Genomic DNA, 20037 nt, shown 5'->3' on the forward strand with positions numbered 1-20037 from the left:
TTGGTGCAGCAGCAGCAGCAGTAGCAGAAGCAGAAGCAGCAGCAGTAGCAGTAGTAGCAGTAGCAGCAGCAGCAGCAGTAGCACAGCAGCAGCAGCAGCAGCAGTGGCAGCAGCAGCAGTGGCAGCAGCAGCAGGAGAAGCAGCAGCAGCAGTAGCCAGCAGCAGTAGTAGCAGCAGCATCAGCAGCAGCAGCAGTAGCATCATGCAGCAGTACAGCAGCAGCAGAAGCAGCACAGCAGCAGCAGCAGCAGCAGTAGTAGCAGCAGCAGTAGCAGCAGCAGAAGCAGCAGCAGCAGTAATAGCAGCAGCAGCAGCAGAAGCAGCAATAGCAGCAGCAGAAGTAGCAGCAACAGCAGCAACAATAGCAGCAACAGCAGCAGTAGTAGCAGCAGCAGCAGCAATAGCAGCAGCACAGCAGCAGCAGCAGTAGCAGTAGCAGCAGCACAGCAGCAGTAGCAGCAGCAGAGGCAGCAGAAGCAGCAACAGTAGCAGTAGCAGCAGCAGAAGCAGCAGCAGCAGTAGCAGAGGCAGCAGCAGTATTAGCAGCAGCAGCAGCAGCAGCAGCAGTATTAGCAGCAGCAGCAGCAGAAGCAGCAGCAGCAGTAGCAGAGGCAGCAGCAGTATTAGCAGCAGCAGCAGCAGCAGCAGTATTAGCAGCAGCAGCAGCAGCAGAAACAGCAGCAGCAGCAGCAGCAGCAGCAGCAACAACAGCAGCAGCAGCAGCAGCAGCAGAAACAGCAGCAGCAGCAGCAGCAACAACAGCAGCAGCAGCAGCAATAACAGCAGCAGCAGCAGCAGCAGCAGTAGCAGCAACAACAGCAGCAGCAGCAGCAGCAGCAGAAACAGCAGCAGCAGCAGCAGCAACAACAGCAGCAGCAGCAGCAATAACAGCAGCAGCAGCAGCAGCAGCAGTAGCAGCAACAACAGCAGCAGCAGCAGCAGCAGCAGAAACAGCAGCAGCAGCAGCAGCAACAACAGCAGCAGCAGCAGCAGCAGCAGAAACAGCAGAAACAGCAGCAGCAGCAGCAGCAGCAGCAACAACAGCAGCAGCAGCAGCAGTAGCAGAGGCAGCAGCAGCAGCAACAACAGCAGCAACAGCAGCAGCAGCAGCAGAAACAGCAGCAGCAGCAGCAGCAGGGTTGTAGGAGGGGTAGGAAACCCTCCACCCAGCCTATCCCCTTCTTTTACCTTCCTTCCTCTCTCTCCTCCTCCTACTCCCTCCCTGCCTCTCACACTCTCTCTCTCACTCACTCACTCACTCTCCTCTCTCGCTCAGTCTCAGGGCTCCAGGTTCAGGTCCAGCTCGGACGACTCACGGCGGAATTTGCAGAGCGAAGATGCGGTTGGTCGTGGCCGTGAGAGTCGGTGTGCTGTGGGCGCTGCTGGCCGCTGTGGTGTCGGAGGAGCTGGAGACTCTGGAGACTCTGGTGCAGCAGGAGCAAATCAAGTCCGAGTCCTCCCTGCTGAAGCCAAAGGTTATGATCGCCATTGTGGCTCGTAACGCAGCGCACAGCCTGCCACATTACCTGGGCTGCATCGAGAGGCTGCAGTACCCGAAGGAGCGCATAGCCATCTGGTAAGAGACGCACACACAGGGATGCATGCAGAGGGATGGAGTTTACTGTTTCTTGTCTAGCTTTGAACTATGTTGTGCAAAGATTTCTGCAAGTACAGACTTATGAGCCATCTTTTCCCATAGTTTCAAATGTGCATATTTAGGACAGGCTTGTGCATGATGTGGACTGTGATGTGCAGTGGAGGAGAAACACCTACATTTTGGTGAGGAAAAACTGCCATGGCCATTTTCAAAGGGGTCCCTTGACCTCTGACCTCAAGATATGTGAATGAAAATAGGTGCTATGGGTACCCACGAGTCTCCCCTTTACAGACATGCCCACTTTATGATAATCACATGCAGTTTATGGGCAAGTCATAGTCAAGTCAGCACACTGACACACTGACAGCTGTTGTTGCTGTTGCGATTGAGTTTGCCATGTTATGATTTGAACATATTTTTTATGCTAAATGCAGTACCTGTGAGGGTTTCTAGACAATATTTGTCATTGTTTTGTGTTGTTAATTGATTTCCAATCATAAATATATACATACATTTGCATAAAGCAAGCATATTTTGTCCACGCCCATGTTGAGTATTAACTACTTGACAAATCTCCCTTCTAATATTACCATTTTAAGAGACGCACACACATGGATGCATTAGAGGGATGGAGTTTACCGTTTATTAACTATGTTGTGCAAATATTTCTGCAAGTCAAGACTTTTGAGCCATCTCTTTCCATAGTTTCAATTGTGCATATTTAGGACAGGCTTGTGCATGATGTGGACAGTGATGTGCAGTGGAGCGTGCTAATGGAAAGCAGCGTGTGTCCACGTTAATTCTAATAACAGATTGTCAGTATCAGCTTCTCAGACCTGTTGCTGTGTTTTACGATGTACTTACCTCGCGTGTCTGCCGGCATCCAAATTGCACACTGTGGGAGAAGATGAAAGAGCTGCTGTGCATGTTGGGTTATAGGCTTAACCCTTAATCACGGTTCCCTCCGTCTGATTCAGCACAAACCTGCGGAAACGGGGCTTTAAAAACAGCAGGGCTTGCAGGTATGAAGGGGGGGCTCACCCTCACCCCAGGTAGGGTCTGTATAGTCTGCAGACTGAGATAATATAAAGTTATCAAAGAGGGAACCTGCAGGTGAAGGGATGAAAGGAGACATTGAGTTGGTCTGACAGCAGGATTCGGGAGGGCTGTGTGAGTTCTGGGAAGTCATGCGTAAAATGTGTGTGTGTGTGTGTGCTTTTGTATGGTTGGCATGAGGGTTATGCAGGCAGATCAGATAGAAAATCTGAGAGATTTAGACTAGAGGCAGGTGTATTATCACAGGGAAGAATGTGAGATGGAGGACATAACAGTCACATGCAGCTCCGGTTGGTGGATGTTTGCAATGATTTTCCCCTCAATGACCCCGTTGCTCCCTGGCTGGCATTCTTGTGCTTTGTTTCCCACCATTCCCTCGCTGAAAGTCTTGCTTTTTGTTTGCAGAGCGCGACTGTCTGTTCCTAATTTGGAGACCCTCACCAAAACACATAATTGCACACTGGAGAAACTCAATACAGAGAGGAAAGGGGGGGCCCTTCTCTCTGGAGCAAAGAGACTGAGCTAACATGGCTTTGTGAGTGGTTTAACTAACAGAGGAAGGGCCCCCATCAGTTATGAGTGGCATCTCTCCGCCCTGCAGTCAGTGCAAAAACATCACAGTGTTAATCTGAAGCAGATCAGTCCAAATATGTTTGTTGTAACGGCAAAGTGTCCCTGGTATAGACTATTATCATGAGAGAATAAGGACAAATAAACACAGAAGGTCCTAGTCATCATCAGCCGCTAACACAGGACTGTTTTATTCAGGCAATTCATTTTATTTCAGCAGCCACAGCCTAGTCTTTCCACTACTGTGGCCCAACTGTCATAAAGTATTCTGATGTTTGTATAAGAGATTATTTTATTAACACTACGCTTTAATACAGTAAGATTATGAGTGAACACATATGAGCCTATTTAGCACATTGAGCAAATCATGTGTGCAGCATGAGGGTCGTCCAAGAAGCCATTTAATGATCAGACGGAAATAAGAACTACTGAATAGTGACGCTGCGGTGTGTGGAGCTGATTTGTTTCTGTGGCATTTGAAGAAAAAGAGTGGCAGTTGGAATACTTAAAACATCTTAAGTATTGTTAGAGTGTGGATTTTTCTCAGCATAAAAAAAAACTTAATTGGCTTTTTGTGGCTAAATTGGCTCACACAGCTCTGTGCCTCTTTGTTTCTCTTTGTCATCATCATTACAGCCCAACATGTAAGCCAAACCGCCCAATAAAAGCCAAATTGTAATTCAACTCTCACTAAACCCTTAAATCCACATTATAGCATTTCACAGTGTGTTACAGAACACTAAGTGGTTGCAATATGACAAACAGGACAACGACAGTTTAAAACCCAAACACTGTGTGTTAGGAGAAGTAGTAAAGGAGAAAAGCAGATCCAGTTCAAGATGAATTTAATATTCCTACTACTGGAAAAAATATTTTATGGCATTTTTGTTTTTATTTGACGCTTCAGAAGCTCGGTGAAATAGGGAAAGGGGAATGACGTGAGGTGAAGGTCTCCAGCTGGACTCCAGCCAAGAACTTTGCGGTCACATGATACACCTTCTTTACCCGTATGGCTGCCAGGTTTCTCCACTTTACTATATAAATCATGGACAGACTGATGTAAAGTACTGGGGAACCAATCAAGAAGAAACAGATAATACCAACAGTGTGTGGCTGTGAAGCTCCGGTTTTTGTGCGGGGACATAATGTTCCTATCTGGAGCTTCAGGCCTGCGCAGAACAGAGGATTGTTTTTCCTGCTCATTTCAAACATGCAATCCAAGGGAGACAGAGCAAGGAGGAGTAGAGAAGAAGGATGTAGATGATTAAACATAATGATCAGGGTGGTGATAAAAGAGGAAAGACACTTAATTGTGTAGCAGCAGGACCCCAGCTCCCTCTTTAACCTCTAGATTGCACTCCAATGGGACCAGGGAGATGTTGTTTTTTGGTTGTGCTGCATCTGTGTTAATGTGCATTCATAACAGTTAAAACATAAAGGAAGTTTATGGAGATGAACGGTTGGAGGGTGTTCTTAGAAAAGTTAACTTACACCGTGTTCCCTCTCTGGTTTTGAGTGCACAATACATGGCGGGACAAAAGTTGAAGAGATTGTATTCTACCTGATTTGTCTTTAAAGTAGCGCTGTCAAAGTTAACATGATAATTACGCGTTAATGCAAATTTGTTAGTTTTTAAAGCTAGAGTGAAGATACTGGCATCATATGAAACTAGAAAACCGAAGGAATCTATTTGTACCAACCATGAAATACTAGCTTGTTGTGAGGGAGGTTAAATAACACTCCAAAGTTACACAAAACCTAGTTGAGAAAAAACTGGCATGTCCATTTTCAAAGAGGTCCCTTGACCTCTGACCTCAAGATATGTGAATGAAAATGGGTTCTATGGGTACCCACGAGTCTCCCCTTTACAGACATGCTCACTTTATAATAATCACATGCAGTTTGGGGCAACTCAAAGTCAAGTCAGCACACTGACACACTGACAGCTGCTGTTGCCTGTTGGGCTGCAGTTTGCCATGTTATGATTTGAGCATATTTTTTATGCTAAATGCAGTACCTGTGAGGGTTTCTGGACAATATTTGTCATTGTTTTGTGTTGTTAATTGATTTCCAATCATAAATATATACATACATTTGCATAAAGCAAGCATATTTTGTCCACTCCCAAGTTGAGTATTAACTACTTGACAAATCTCCCTTCTAGTATTACCCTTTTCATATGATTTGTAATGAGAAATACAGCATTCTTCAATAAATGTAAGAAGTGGAAAATCTACATGGTAGCAGGTGTTGTTGAAACAACATGATGACAAGTCTTAAAGAGTCTTAAATTGCTTAACGACCTGGCCAGATGACTAAATCATGCATGTTTCCAAATATGTAGACAGGCTTTGGCCGGTCTGAGGATGTCAGGAGGACCAAAGTTTCCAGTTTGGGCCTGTTCACAGGATAATCCGCACCGATCACCCAGGCCAGGTCTCCTCCGCTCTGTTGTTTCAGCCCCCTGACTCATGCTGACAGTTGGGATGGTCAGTAAAATTTGCATTTAGAGGTTTTCCCTCTGCAAGTGGGTGCAAGTCTGACAGAGAAGTGGCAGAGTGGCGAGAAAGACTCTCACACTGCTGTTAAAGAATGCAGGGAATTAGAGAAAGAGGGGGATGGTCGGGCGGAGAGAAGGTGGTCAACAATGTTGGGAAATTACCCAGAGGGCATTTCGCAGGTTGATTAATCCACATTCCCACAGGAGCTTGACCACCAGAGCTCTCCTCTCTCCCTTTGTTCTGTTGCTGCGTCTTCTGTCCTAACAGGACAGCGGTGAACTGTAAGACACTACAAGAGAGAGGCTCATAATCTGGCCAGTGAAAACTCAAGAAACTCAGTTTTCAAGCTGGGTGACGGTCGGTGTGACTGAGCTTTGCAATAAGACCCAGTAGTTGTTATGTGTCAGGAGAGCAGCAGCAGGTTAGCTTAGTTTAGCATAAAGACTGGAAACAAGAGGAAACAGCTAGCCCGGCTCTCTCCACAGATAGGATCTGCCTACTAGCACCTCTGATGGTATTTGTCCGCAGGGGCGTTTTTTATTGCGAGGGATCGCCTTGCTTCCCAGCATTGGACGCTTGATGGGCTGACACTAGACACAAGGCACTAGACACCTGATTGGACGAAGGCTTTCGCTCTTGAGCTGCTGCTCCCAGCTTTCAGACCGGAACCAACATGGCGGGTCGTTTGGAAACTTTCTCTTATATCACGAAAATAGTTCTGTGTTATAGTGTTTCTGAAAACATTTTATGTGAGAAATAAGCCATGCGACTAAATCTGTCCATATTTTGGATCGAAAATGGTTAGTTTAAAAGTTTCTAGGGAGTTTCCAGAGGCGGTGAGTTGCGCCGGACGCCAATGGTTTGCATAAAGTAGCCAAAGTCTCAATTTGATGCAACTGAGAAGCGGCCTACGTGATGCCCCGTCTCTTGAATCGCACCGCCACGCTAAAATGCATTGTACGGCTGTAACATCCTCGGTCTTTGAGTGTCCCTTTTTGAATGATGAATACAGACTACCGCCGCCTGCTGGTGTGGAAAGTTATTCCTCTCACGCAGGCGCAGAACGTACGTGGTAGTTGGCCTACAGGTTGTAGTCTTTGCGGTGTGTTCAAGTGCAACTTGTCGGCCAAGACAAAGGCGACGTGAGGCGACGCAACAGTCAGCCTTCATTGCCGCTTTCTTTGATGCCAGCTTGGGGGGTCTGGGCCTTAAAGCTCACTAATTATTAGCATGTACAAAAACCAAAATGTAAAACTTTTAAGATGTGGTTTTACAACGGGTTGAGGTTGCCAGGCAACCAGTGGAGACTCCAATTTTCAAAAAAAGAAATACATGAAATACACAAGTGACTGTAAATATGGAGAAAGGGATAGGAGAATGGATGACATGTCCTCATTATACCTCATGCCTTACTGGACTCCCCATGAGGGAGAGGTTAATTTGAGAATTCAGCAGCTTTTATCTTTTGCCAGGTAACTGTTGAGTTTTGCGCCCTGCCTCCAGGAGTTACTGTTTTTAGTAAGCAGCTTCAAAGGAAATCATAGAGGATTTCATAAGCCGTGAACTTTGTGTTTGTTTTAACGTGTTCGTCGTCACGATGCAGACAATTCTTTCTGCAAGTTTAGGCCAGCCTATTATTATTTTGACGCCTGCTGTGGGCCGCCTGCTGCTTACTGCCCGCCGGCTGTGTTCTCTTGGGGAAGTGCTTTCCCAGGTGCTGTGCTGCCGGGTGTCAAAATGTTGATTTGTGGACGGATCCATAAGGAGGATGTCAGAGCGCTGACATCATCGGCCTTCTGGCTTTCATAATGTCATGTTGTTTATTTACTCATTCATCATAGGACCACTTATTCCATATTTATGACTATTATTGTACTTTATAATGATAGACAATGCAGGGATTTATGGTATAATCTTTCCACTCGTTAACATTTAACAACCAAATCTATCTATTATTATATAACCGCTGGTACAGCCACTATAAATCCTGATGCACCCCAAGGTATGATGTGACTCTATATGTTAAGAATTTTCCACAGCTGCCTAAATACGTATACGCTGAATGCCTCAGTGACAGATGTGCCCTGTATACTGTAGCTCCTCCTGTCAGACACAGAGAGAAGTTTGATGTAATTGTATCCTGTTTTTACTATATCATGTCATGAGGAGATTGATGTGAGATTATAAGATACTCTGTACCATATCCAGCTTCACTCAAGCATTTGATAGAAATGATTTGTCCCCCCCAATATTTAAGTTATTTTGACAAGTGCACCGAGTTACACAGCAATAAACGGACCATGAAAAATCGGACTTGAATGCTGAGTAAAGCTCTTTTTGACTGTATGATTTATGCTGACTGCATTGTTGTGCTTTGCAGTGGCCTCTTCTTCATACTGCAAATGCCAAATTTTACTTTTTAAAACCCCCTTTTGTACCAGGATATGTCAGTGCCCCAATGGGACACTTAAATGTTTCATGTTTGCTCGTTTGGCGCGGGTGCCCCTCTGGTTAACTGCTGGGACTGTTGGCCAAAGAGACACAATATCCTCTTACCTATTTAAATATTTTTACTAGGGCTGTCAGTCGATTAAAATATTTCATCATGATTAATTGCATGATTGTCCATGAATAATCACAAATTAATTGCACATTTTTTATCTGTTCAAAATGCACCTTAAAGGGAGATTTTTCAAGTATTTAATACTCTTATCAACATGGGAGTGGACAAATATGCTGCTTTATGCAAATATATGTATATATTTATTATTGGAAATCAATTAACAACACAAAACCATGACAAATATTGTTCAGAAACCCTCACAGGTACTGCATTTAGCATAAGAAATATGCTCAAGTCATAACATGGCAAACTGCAGCCCAACAGCAACAACAGCTGTCAGTGTGTCAGTGTGCTGACTTGACTATGACTTGCCCCAAACTGCATGTGATTATCATAAAGTGGGCATGAGTGTAAAGAAAGGGGAGAGGGGTGGGTACCCATAGAACCAGAATTTAGCATAAGTTTGGAGCGTTATTTAATCTCCTTTGTGACAAGCTAGTATGACATGGTTGGTACCAATGGATTCCTTAGGTTTTTCTAGTTTCATATGATACCAGTAAATATTTTTTAATAATAAAATAGCACATTTTCACTTTAAAAAGTTCAAAACATGCTGAAGAAGGGAAGCCAGATGTGATGGTGAGGTTTCATGTCGTCTGTACATCCCCAGGTACAGTTATGCAGAATTAATGCTGTTTTTACGCTGGTGTCCTCTCGTGTGCGCAGAGCAGTAACTAACCCACTATTGAGATTTATTCTTTTCAGTTTTGCAGTACGAGTCAGCAGCAGCTGGGTTTGTTGCAGGTTTAAATATCCTCAATCATACAGTATGGATCATGAGACCAAACATATGGATCACATTGTCTACCCTGCTGTAATATTATTTCCACACAAGCTTTAGATTTAACTAATACACATGCAAGACGTTCCCTGATACGTTTTTGGCTTTGTGTTACCTGTTATTTACTGAGCAAATCTACTGTTTCTTACTTTAATTTCATCTGACTGACAGATATTAAAACTGAAGAAAATGGACAGACTCAAACAGGCTTAAAAGGTTATCAGTTTTGTGAGGTTTTTTGGGTCATCTTTTCCCCGTGCCAGGTGCGTTACCTCAGGCTCCATTCCTTTTGTGGGAACTCACCAGTTGAGCACAAATTGTTCTTGGTTTTGTCACGCAGGGAGTTTGCAGTTTATCCAAATGTAAGGAATAAATTATCAGAATGGGATAGTCTTTTGTGAGAACTCATGTGGCGGCAACATGGACATTTGTGAATGATTAGGAGCATATGCTTTTGGTATGTGTCAATACGTATTAGATCACAGTACTGGCACTCTGTAGTAAAACAAATGTGTTGGATTATCTTCATTTTTCTAGTGCAAATACGTGTATGATTGTGCATGAATGATGAATGTATGTCTCTTTCTCATATAAGCCTTTGTGTGTTTGGATGCTATTACACACATGATTGTGGTGTGTGTTTCTGCTCTGCTCCTCTGGCTCAGCTCCCTGTTTTCCATCCACTCTCCCAGTTACCTCACAAGGCCGACAGTGAGCCAGAACTTCCATATGTGGAGTAACAGACCACAAACATCTCTGACCTCCCAATCAGTATCACCTGAGGAGTCGTATTCTGCAGCCACATCCAATCCGTGGGAAAGTAAAAAAGGTCTTTTAACATCTGCTCAGGTATTTGACAAAAACCTCCAGAAACGCAGGGTAATATTTCCCAGATCAGCAGCTTGTACTGACGCCAACTCACTGGAGCAGAGGAAGATGCTTGTGTCTGTGACTGGACTATTTGCTTTGAAAAACTGATGTTGTACACACCTCATACAAACTTAGATAGCCGCCCATATCCGGAACATTTTACAGAGCATTTAACATCAAAGCCACCCTGCTCATTTACAGACACGGCTAGTTTAAGTTGAGTCTCAGATGGCTTCAGATGATATAGTCAGAACACATCTGGCAGCGCCTCCCTGCTGTGAGAAAGTCAGTCGTAGCTTTTCCCAAGTGATTCATCTTAGGGCTGTGCGATTAAGGCCAAAATGATAATCACGATTATTTAGATCAATGTTGAGATCGCGATTATTCATTGATTTTTTTTGGGACAAAATATTTGTATTGCTCTTTCACATTTAACTAAACAGAGCACTGCTTTCTCTTCCATGTTGTGCTACATTCCTGCATTCCTAAATATTTACATTAAAAAAGACTTAAAATAAGGTTCACCTGAATTCAGTGTATTTTCATTTTGCCTATAAAATATATAGGACAACATTGAGTTGGCTCAGTGATGTCTTCTTTTATTGTTCTGGTGTGAGGAGGACATTAAGCACATGGCCTATATGGTCGGTGACGCATCACTTTGAAATGAGTCTGACTCGAGATGTATTGAGTCACGCTTTTTTTTTTTACTATACTGCTCATATATCTGCAGAGTATCAGTGGAAATAAAGACATTTCACACATAATGATGGTGCTATAAGTAGAAAATTACTAAGTGGCCCAATGTCCATTTTCCAAACACAGTGACATCAGAGTGTAATCTCTGCCAGCTTTTCACTGAGCCTCAGACTCTCTGGAGAGTTGAAGAGGTGCAGCTGACGGTGTCATACCTGCCAACAGTCCAGCCCCATCCTCTCTGCCTGCCCTGTAGCAAGAAGGTATTCATGGGAAAGTTTTCTCTGTCGACCCGACACATCTGTTCAATTAAGTTTCAGTAAACAAGTAGAACTGATCTGAGCTAATCCCTGAGCAGCTTTTTTTTTTTTTTTTTTACCTCTCTCTTTTTCTCTCCCCCGGAGTGAAAATGTCTGTTCCTGGCGAGGGACTGTGAATTCTTGCTTAGATGCCCCCATGTGTTCCAGCACACTTCCAGCAGTATTGTCAGAGCTTGGCAGCAAAGCAATAATAGAGCTGGCAAATACTGAAACACAATGGCATCTTGGTATGAGCCCTCTCATCTGGAGAGAGAGAGGTCTGGATGTGGAACAAGATAAGGTGAAGTAAAGAGAATGAAGGATGAAACAGGTCCACTGTTCATCAGTCAGGTTTAGAGCAATGTTTTCATGAACAGTGAGTATTCATTAGAAAGACTGGTAGCCATGTTCTCATAGAGGAAATATAATTTTAGCACCATCCGTCTGTCTTGTCGGTGTCATCAATTTCGCTGCTTAACCACAGTGTTCACTCTCCCTCCCTCCCTCCCTCCCTCCCCCACTCTCTCATTTCCTCCCTCTTTCCCGACATCTTTCTTTTCCTCCATCAACTCTTCTATCTGTTTCTTTGAGTTTTACGACTACGACTGCCTGACTGATTTTGTTTTGGGTGTTTACATGGCGTGCTTGTGTCCATAAGAGAACTAAATAAGTATTAAAACAGTTCAATATCCATTATTGACATGAAGATGTTGTGTTTTAGAAGAAATATTTAGGGTCTTAGTGCCAAAAAAATGACATGGCTCATCTGCCGAGCTAAAATCACAGTGTATGGAAATTAATTAGGAGAGGCGTCCTTGCTGTTATGATGACTGAGCTTCTATCTAGAGAGTTGCAGGGAAAGAAGGTACTAGATTGTAGACATACAAAAGAAGATCACCAGCCAGCCTGGTCTCTCAAATTGCATATGAATAGCACACTAATTATTAAGTCATTTTGCGTGTTATCGCTAGGCATTTTTTGCTTTTTGCGTGTCATTTCACGCCGTTGCAATAGACGCTCAGAGCAAGTGCTCCAGAAGTCAGGTGATGTGGTATAAAGAGTGAGAAAGTCAGCGTAGGGAGGTGGACACACATGATTTTTTATCCAGGAGACCGGTGTTTGTGTTCCGTGTGAAACCAAAAGTCAACCATTGACTTATTTACGCTGACTACTTAACTTGTGTGCGTAACTTAATTTATGTAAACCATGTCCTTATTTTAACCCAAAACAAGATCTTTTCCTAAACCTACGTGTTTAAAACTGCGACCGTGCGTACGTATGTGACGAGTTAGGAATGAGTAACGGGGCCTTAAAAGACACGCAAAAAGCTTAAAATGCATGACATGATGACATGCGAAATGTCCTTAAAAGTGATGTGCTATCTACAGTATATGCCTCCCCATGAGATCATATTGCATCAGCATATAGTAACATACCTTGAGACTTCCTGAAAATGGCTAAAAAGCTTAGGGCCAGGGAAGCTTTTCCTGGTGCCTTGGGACTGCGGGAAGGGTATGCATGTATTAAGAGCACCCTTGCTCAATTTGTCCTAACTGTGGTACTGCAACTAAAAAATCTCCAAAAGCATTTACCCAAAAGAATGACATTTGAAAAGTGGATTCTATAAAACTATTAACAGGACACCTGGGATTGCAAACAGGGCCAATGAATCTTTGCGTTTTGATTTTTTAAAACAATGAAAATGTAAAACTTCAAAAACTTTCCCAGAGCTTAGAAAGGCTTCTTTTAGGTGTGTGACATCATTGCAATGCAAAGTTTATGGGAAGCGAGGGACTGTTTTCAAAAGCAAACCAGAAAGAAAACTCTTGTATGTGTTGGCTGCACAGCTTTTATGTTTTGGAATTAATGACTACCATCTTGGAGTTCTGTTTCCATTTCTCATAATACAACTTAAAGGAAAGGGGTGACTCCGTGCCACTGGGCTGTGCAGATACCGTTGCAGCATCTCTTGTTTCAGCCCAGGCTCTCGAAATGACATACCTCCGATGCAAAATGTAATAATGGAGAGGTCAGGGTTGTGAATTGCGATACAACACTGGAAGCCAGGCTTCTCATCCTGTCTCCTACCAACAGTCAACACTAGCTTTCCTTACAGTAATATCTAACCATGATGAATACCTTTTCCCAGTCTTGAATATGAGTACTGAATATTACACTTCAGTGCTAGCCCACCAGCTTTGGCTACTTTTGTTGACCCTGAGAGTCATGAGGAATTTCCCTTTCCCCTCCATCTCTCTACCCGTCTACCCCCTCCTCTTTCTCCTTTGCACCGCCAGGCCATCAAGAGGCCGGCAGCCACGTCAGCCTCCACAGGAGAGACTACACACACATACACACACAAACACACACAGACACACTGGCATAGTTATTATGTTTTAAAGGTATCTACGCTCTGCTCTGAAAGAGGCATTCTTACGTCTTAATTACATGCCGCACCGGGTCATTATTGGCAACGATATTAGATAGTTTATTTAATCAACAGTCAGCTGACACTGGCCTGCTGGATCCGTTCAGACCCGTGTTTACCTAAAAGGGCCAGTCTCTGGGACAAGCCTCTGTGTTTAAGGCCAGATGTCAGCCCTCTCCTTCATGACACACTCCCTGTTATCTGACACACTCCTGCAGTGGATAACCCTAAAGAAAGTGGGAGGGAGAGAGCCAGAGAGAGTGATGAAGTGGGTTGATAATCACTTCAGGTGATGGAGATGCAGATGTGACTAATGTATTAGTAGGGCTATAGGATAGGATACACCTATCTCCTGATTGGATACTATCACGATACTTGGGTGCCGATTTTTATGTATTGCGATTCTACAAGTATTGCGATTTTTGTTAACTTTTTTAACACTAGATCATGGGAAAAAGTTAAATCATACACTTCTAGAGACTTTTACTTGAGAATATCTAAATTAATACAGTAAAACTGTTTGATTTTCAGCATGTATGTAGTCAGAGATGTCCTGAAGTCAATTATATCAGTCATTTTCAGGAGTTATTTATTACATTTTTTCCAGCAACCTAAATATCAAAGAATAAAGACATTTACCTCACAAATTAGTGGTATTTTATTTTTCATTTATAAGGGACATCTAATGTTTTATACTTTATACTGGTGAATATAATCGAATCAATCTTATTGCCATAAATGTATTTTGTATATACAGTTCCCTTTGTTAACACCTTATTTTGAAAACCAGACATCACGTCACACATATATACTTCCACCAATTTCGCCAAGTCCGTCTCTAGCTCTCCCTTCAGCTCCGTTCTCTTCATACATCCATGGTCAGCTCCATTGGGGCCGTTTGAATGGATTTAACATAAATGTCAGTATATGGGTGCTCTAGAGTTGTAGTGTCGGCCCATTTGACCACAGAGATGAGAGTGACGGCTGGCTTGACCGCACGTTACCGCGATACGATAACGTTTCCTGTCGATGACAGAGTTAGCATGCAGCTTTAGCCATGATGTCTAGCTCTGCTTTTCCTGTCAATTTGTGAAACCCAAAGTGTTTCCATACTTTACTGTATGTGTAGTGTTTACCATGTTGGATTTAAAATGTGAGGGTGCAGGTTGTACCCCCGCGGACCCTCTGACGTTTTCTACTTTCTCGTTTCGGCTCGCTGCGGTTTGTTTTGCTGACGGATACGGATATGACGTCACGTCACTCAGACTACAACAACAAAAGCGGTAACTTCCTTCTACCTCCACATAGACTCAAATAAAGCAAATATATTGATTCTGGCATTAGAAAATACATTTCTAAATCTTTAAGAAAAAATCACGATAGATAGGTGAATACATTTTTTCCCTCCCCTATGTATTAGTACGTTTTACTGCATGATTGCTACCGTGCAATTTGAACAAACCAAATATGGGATCATCTGGAATTTTGTTATCCAAACTACATGTTTTGTCTTCCAATTTCCTCTCTAACGTTGGTGATAATACTCAACATTAGCTGCTGCAGCACTGATTAAGGACAGGTGTAACATGTGGACGCTTTGAGATGTGCACAAGAGGGATTGATGCATGTAAGTAGGTGAAAGGCTAATGGTCTAGTGCACTGAGATTTTGGTAATGAGGAACAAATAAATGGACGTCTATGAAGCGATAGAGAGAGTGTGGGAGTAGTGCGGTGTTTAGGTGAGGCCTGGGGAAGCATGTGGTATCCAGATGCTGATCATAAAGATAGAAAAGGGGAGAGGAAGCCCAACCTCAAAGCTGCAGGCAGCAGAATAATGAGGCTGAGCTTCACTGTTAACTTCAAAACAGGAATGAGGAGACGCAGCATGAGGCAAGAAAGAGAGAGGTATAGAGGTATGGAGAGATAAGGAGGGACCCCATATCTTTAAACAGAGATGTATGCTATAGTTACCTTATATATTCATTTGAATATTGTCACATATGGAGGACAGAACCTGCCAAAATAAAAAAAATAAAAATAAAAAAATTACTCAATAAATAAATAAAGATGTCATTAAATGCAGAAAAAAACAATATTAAAAACAAATGTAGCCATTAATTAATTGATCAAATGTGAAATACATTGATAGTTCTGTTTGAATTTGCTTCTTTATTTATTTATCTTTTTATTAATTCCCTTAATTATTTACACTTCTGTTTAATTTTCCCTTTTATTTATTCATGTATTTTATTTTATTTAATTTTATTTAATTTTATAATTTTTTTCATTCCTTTGTCATTAATTTAATAAATAAAAGAAATAAATACATAAATAAATAAAAGGAAAAATTAAATAGAAGAGTAAATAAGTAAGGGAATTAATACAAAGATAAATAAATAAAGAAGCAAATTAAAGCAGAAATATCAATTGATGTCACATTCTATCAATTAATTAATGGCTACATTTATTTTTAATATTATTTTTGCTACATTTAATGACATATTTATTTATCAAATCTTTTATTTATTTATTAATTTATCTTTGATTTTGTCAGATTCCATTCCTCATAGTCACAGACATGGAGACAGGAAATGTTGCTATTTGTGTGTAGATGTGAATGTATCCCCATAGTTAGATAAAATATTCAGAATCCTGTAGTTTCAGAGACGCCAGCTTTGCATAGCTGAAGTATTTGGCAGGAACTGCAAAGGCTCTTTGGCACTGAGGTCACAGCACAGTACAGTTCAGCTGCGGTGGGTTATCTTGCCTGAAGGTAGAGGAAATTGAGGAGCACATAGTTGGACAAGCGTGTCTAAATGAAATGAGATGGAGGAGAGGATGCCCCATGGAAATTATGGAAAGCACAAAATGAGGCACATCTAAAGGTGGATTTACTCAATGCTGTTTTCTTTGCCTGATCAAACATGTAGCAGACGCATGGACAAAAGCCTTTCTTTGTTTCAGTCTATTTGCTTCACATGTGTGCAGAGTCCTGAGTGCTCGCTGGGGCTGGGCAGCGGGAGGAAACCGAACGCATCATCCTCATTAGATGCCTTTTGTACACCCTGTAAGCTTCACAACATTTTTATTGGCAAAATCTGCCTATTTATTGAAGTAATTGTTTCCACATTTCTTCTTTGAAACATGGAGTTTACTATTCTTTTGTAAACAACCTTCAACCTTTACCGACTTATTACCAGGACAGAGGAAGCATATGTCCTGCCAAGAAGAGCATGTGAAAATACAAAAAAGGAGATTTTATATTCCTTCTGATTTTGTGAGCCAAAGAAAAGCATCATTAGCATTTTAATGTGATATGTGTAGTTAGTCTGATCATTAACTTTGGAAGGTTTTTAATGAGCTCATTGAGGAATTCACCAAAATGCTAATTCTTTATCGGTGATGACATTTTCAGTTTATGTTTAGCATTAAAATAAAGTGATGCAAACACAAATCCCCCTTTCTTTTCCTCTGTCTTTCACCCCGTCTTCCTCCTGTATCCCACGCTCCTCCTCGTTGTCTCACATACCCTTAAACATAGTCTTATATAAGATACTATATGTTCCCACATACTATACCATATGTTGTTCTTTACTTCCCAGAAGTTCCCTCCTTTTAAAATTCTGCCTGCAGCTGAGTCTGTCATTGGAAGATGGCGTGTAGGAACACATTTATTTCCCCTGGCGATGTGCAGTTTAGCGGTTGAAAAAGCATGTAAATGTGTGTGCACATGTGCTCATTACCCGCGAGTCAGGTGTGTTTCCATCCCACGATAAAAAAAAAAGCAACAGCCAGTCATCAAGGGGCAACGTCCCCCTTTATTACTGTCATGGGCAGTTATGCACTAAAAACTCACACATGCATGTGCATGCATAATTTTTTTACACACTCTCAAACAGATGCATTTAAAATGGTAAACTACCAGTTGTGCAACAGATAAATCACCAGTCACACTGCTGTAAAAACAACATTCCCGGGACACAAAAATGAACGTCCTCCTTATGTTTTGTCACACATCTGCAAGTTTAGGCACACACACACACACACACACACACACACACAGACACACTATTAAAATTATTGATTGCGACACTGTGTCTCCTTCAGGCTCGCGGCCCCTCTCCAGCTGCTGGTTTTGTGTGATGATGAGATATTTACCTGTCTGACTGAAGATGATTGAAATCCCAAACCTATGTGCCTCTTTTCTTACTAATCATGTCAATCATGTGAAATGCAAGACTATGTATGTTTATGTGCGATTTTTGCATGTGGGTAGTTTGTGTTTGTGCAGTTCTAAACGCATATGTATGCATGTCTGTGTGAAAACAGGTGTTTCCGTATAGCGTGCTACAGGAACGACTCCTAAAACCCTGAAATGAGTTGGCATTTTAGCACTTCCGGTTCCCTCGTGAAGCCTTTATAAGTCTTAAAAAAGGCAGTTGCCAACAAGTGGCTAAATGAGACTACTAAACGTCATCACGCCGACTCGTCTGCCTTCACAGCCTCCTTGTCTACTCCTCTCATGCGACCGTGGTGTAGTTTGTTTATAGCCTAACATTAGCTTTTTACTTCTGCCGATTGTATTCACACTTCAAAAATAAAAAAAAAAGGTGTTCATTTGTGGAGATTATCTTGCTGAACAAAATGTGTTAAGTTTCATAATTGTTGTTTACCACAGAGCTTATTTTCTGCAATAATACAAAACTCGATTGGAACAATCCCATTGGCTTTTTGTTGAGGGAACCCGTACGATGCTAACTTCCTGGTTGGCCTACAAAAAATACGTCATCCCTGGAGCACTATATTCTGTGTCTGGTAAATGAAGAGTGTCAACACTGTTATCTTACTGCCAATACGAGCAGACGGTGCATAAGTGTGTGTGGTTGTGTGTGTTTCTATCTCTGTCCAGCCGGTCTAAAATTGGGTGTGATTTTGGATAGAGTACAGCGAGGAATATTACAGCAAGCAGTGGAAAACTCCATCTCACTAAGTGTGTGTGTTTGTTTGTATGTGCACATTCAAGTACAGCCTTCTGCCTCTCATCCTGTTGACCTTTCCTCTTTAAAGGGCAATTTAAATGCAAAGTCAGGTAATCTTTATTTTGCTTAAACTCATTTAGAAGTGATAGGGAGCTGCACAGTTTTAAATGCTCTTGCGCACATTTATATATACACACACACACTCTCTCTTACCCACACATAACAGTAGTGGCAGTGTCTTCTCTGAGTCAGCTCTGGGAGCTGGAGTGGAAATCTCTCTGTGAAGAAACAGAGCGTAAACCACAGGAGGGACAAATAAGCAGCTACAACTGTGCTAACTTTTACACTGACATCATTTGCTTACATACTGGTGTCCTGTCTGTCCATCTGTCTGTCTGTGCAATATTTTTGTGTTGAGTTGTTGACACACAGCGCATCAATATACACATACACCTTCAGGCTGAGTTCATTTTGAGGGTCGTCCTTGTGGCAGCTCTTCTCTAGCATGTGCTTGGTGTGCCTGTCTTGGCTATTTTTTACCCAGATTGCCTCAGAGCAACGTCTGTCTGCACTGTGGCTCCTCAGACTTCGTCTGTGCTGTGAAGCAGTGAAGTTAATTAGGCAGTGAGGAAGCTTTGCAACGCTGTGGCTGCCTGTTGTGACATCAGAGAGTAATTGGACAAGTCTGGAAGTCTGAACGTCTTCTTCCATAACATGCTGTCTGGATGTCATGGCTCAGAGTGTCACAACCTCTTCCCTGTTACCTCAAGCTGATGACAGTTTGCATCGTTCTACATTATGTTTGACTCAGGGGTCTCATCCCTGGAAACAGCCCCGACACGCCAAGATGTTTGTTTCTGGGCAGGGACAGCTGTTTACATCTCAAGTGTTTAGCAGATGCGTTTAAACAGGCACAGGCTGCATCGTAGTTTAATGTTTTGCTTCATTTGAATGACGTCCTGTGTTGTCTGCGTCTGTGTTTCAGGGCAGCAACTGACCATAATGTGGACAACACCACCGCCATGTTGAGAGAATGGCTGAAGAGAGCCCAGGGTGTCTATCACTATGTGGAGTGGAGACCCATGGAGGAGCCGAGGTGAGTCACGGTTTCCACAGGAATCATTTATTAACATCTATTCAAAGTCATTCAGACTTGGATTCTATCCCAGTTTTCCACATAATTAGTTAAATGGTGATGACCATTTATCTGTTTATCAGGTCCTACACAGATGAGTGGGGCCCGAAGCACTGGCCTCCTTCAAGGTTCAACCATGTGATGAAGCTGAGACAGGCGGCGCTGAAGGCTGCCAGGGAAAGATGGGCTGACTATATACTGGTAAGTCTATTTTGACCTTATGATAAACATGCAATAATTCAGTCAGATTCAGTTTGATTTGGTAGAAAAGGCTCGTAGAAGGTAGAATTTTAGCAACAAACATAAGGCCTTCATCCAGGAGACCGCTGTCCATGATACGTGTTAAGTTTCACTTTCACGTTACAATCAGCTTTTCATTCGTGTCCCGTGTTCACAATGTTCAGTTTCATTTTCACTTTACAAAGGTAGCAGTTTTAAGCCCAACTTTGTAGTTTTTTCCCAAACCTAACCATAGTGGTTTTGCTGTTTGCAATCTGCAACC

General features: G+C 42.4%; 1 protein-coding gene across 1 annotated transcript in view; it reads left to right on the forward strand.

Moving 5' to 3' along the window:
- Nucleotides 1-1051: 1051 nt before the first annotated feature.
- The window catches only part of colgalt2 (collagen beta(1-O)galactosyltransferase 2), a 29097-nt gene continuing 10111 nt past the window's right edge, over nt 1052-20037 (forward strand). Inside the window, exons 1-3 of the mRNA XM_037771144.1 lie at nt 1052-1576; nt 19386-19496; nt 19619-19736. Of these exons, the coding sequence (XP_037627072.1) occupies nt 1338-1576; nt 19386-19496; nt 19619-19736 (468 nt within the window). The 5' untranslated portion in view covers nt 1052-1337. The remainder of the gene's footprint in view (nt 1577-19385; nt 19497-19618; nt 19737-20037) is intronic.

Source organism: Sebastes umbrosus, chromosome 5 (genome assembly GCF_015220745.1).
Source record: "Sebastes umbrosus isolate fSebUmb1 chromosome 5, fSebUmb1.pri, whole genome shotgun sequence".
NCBI classification, from domain to species: domain Eukaryota; kingdom Metazoa; phylum Chordata; class Actinopteri; order Perciformes; family Sebastidae; genus Sebastes; species Sebastes umbrosus.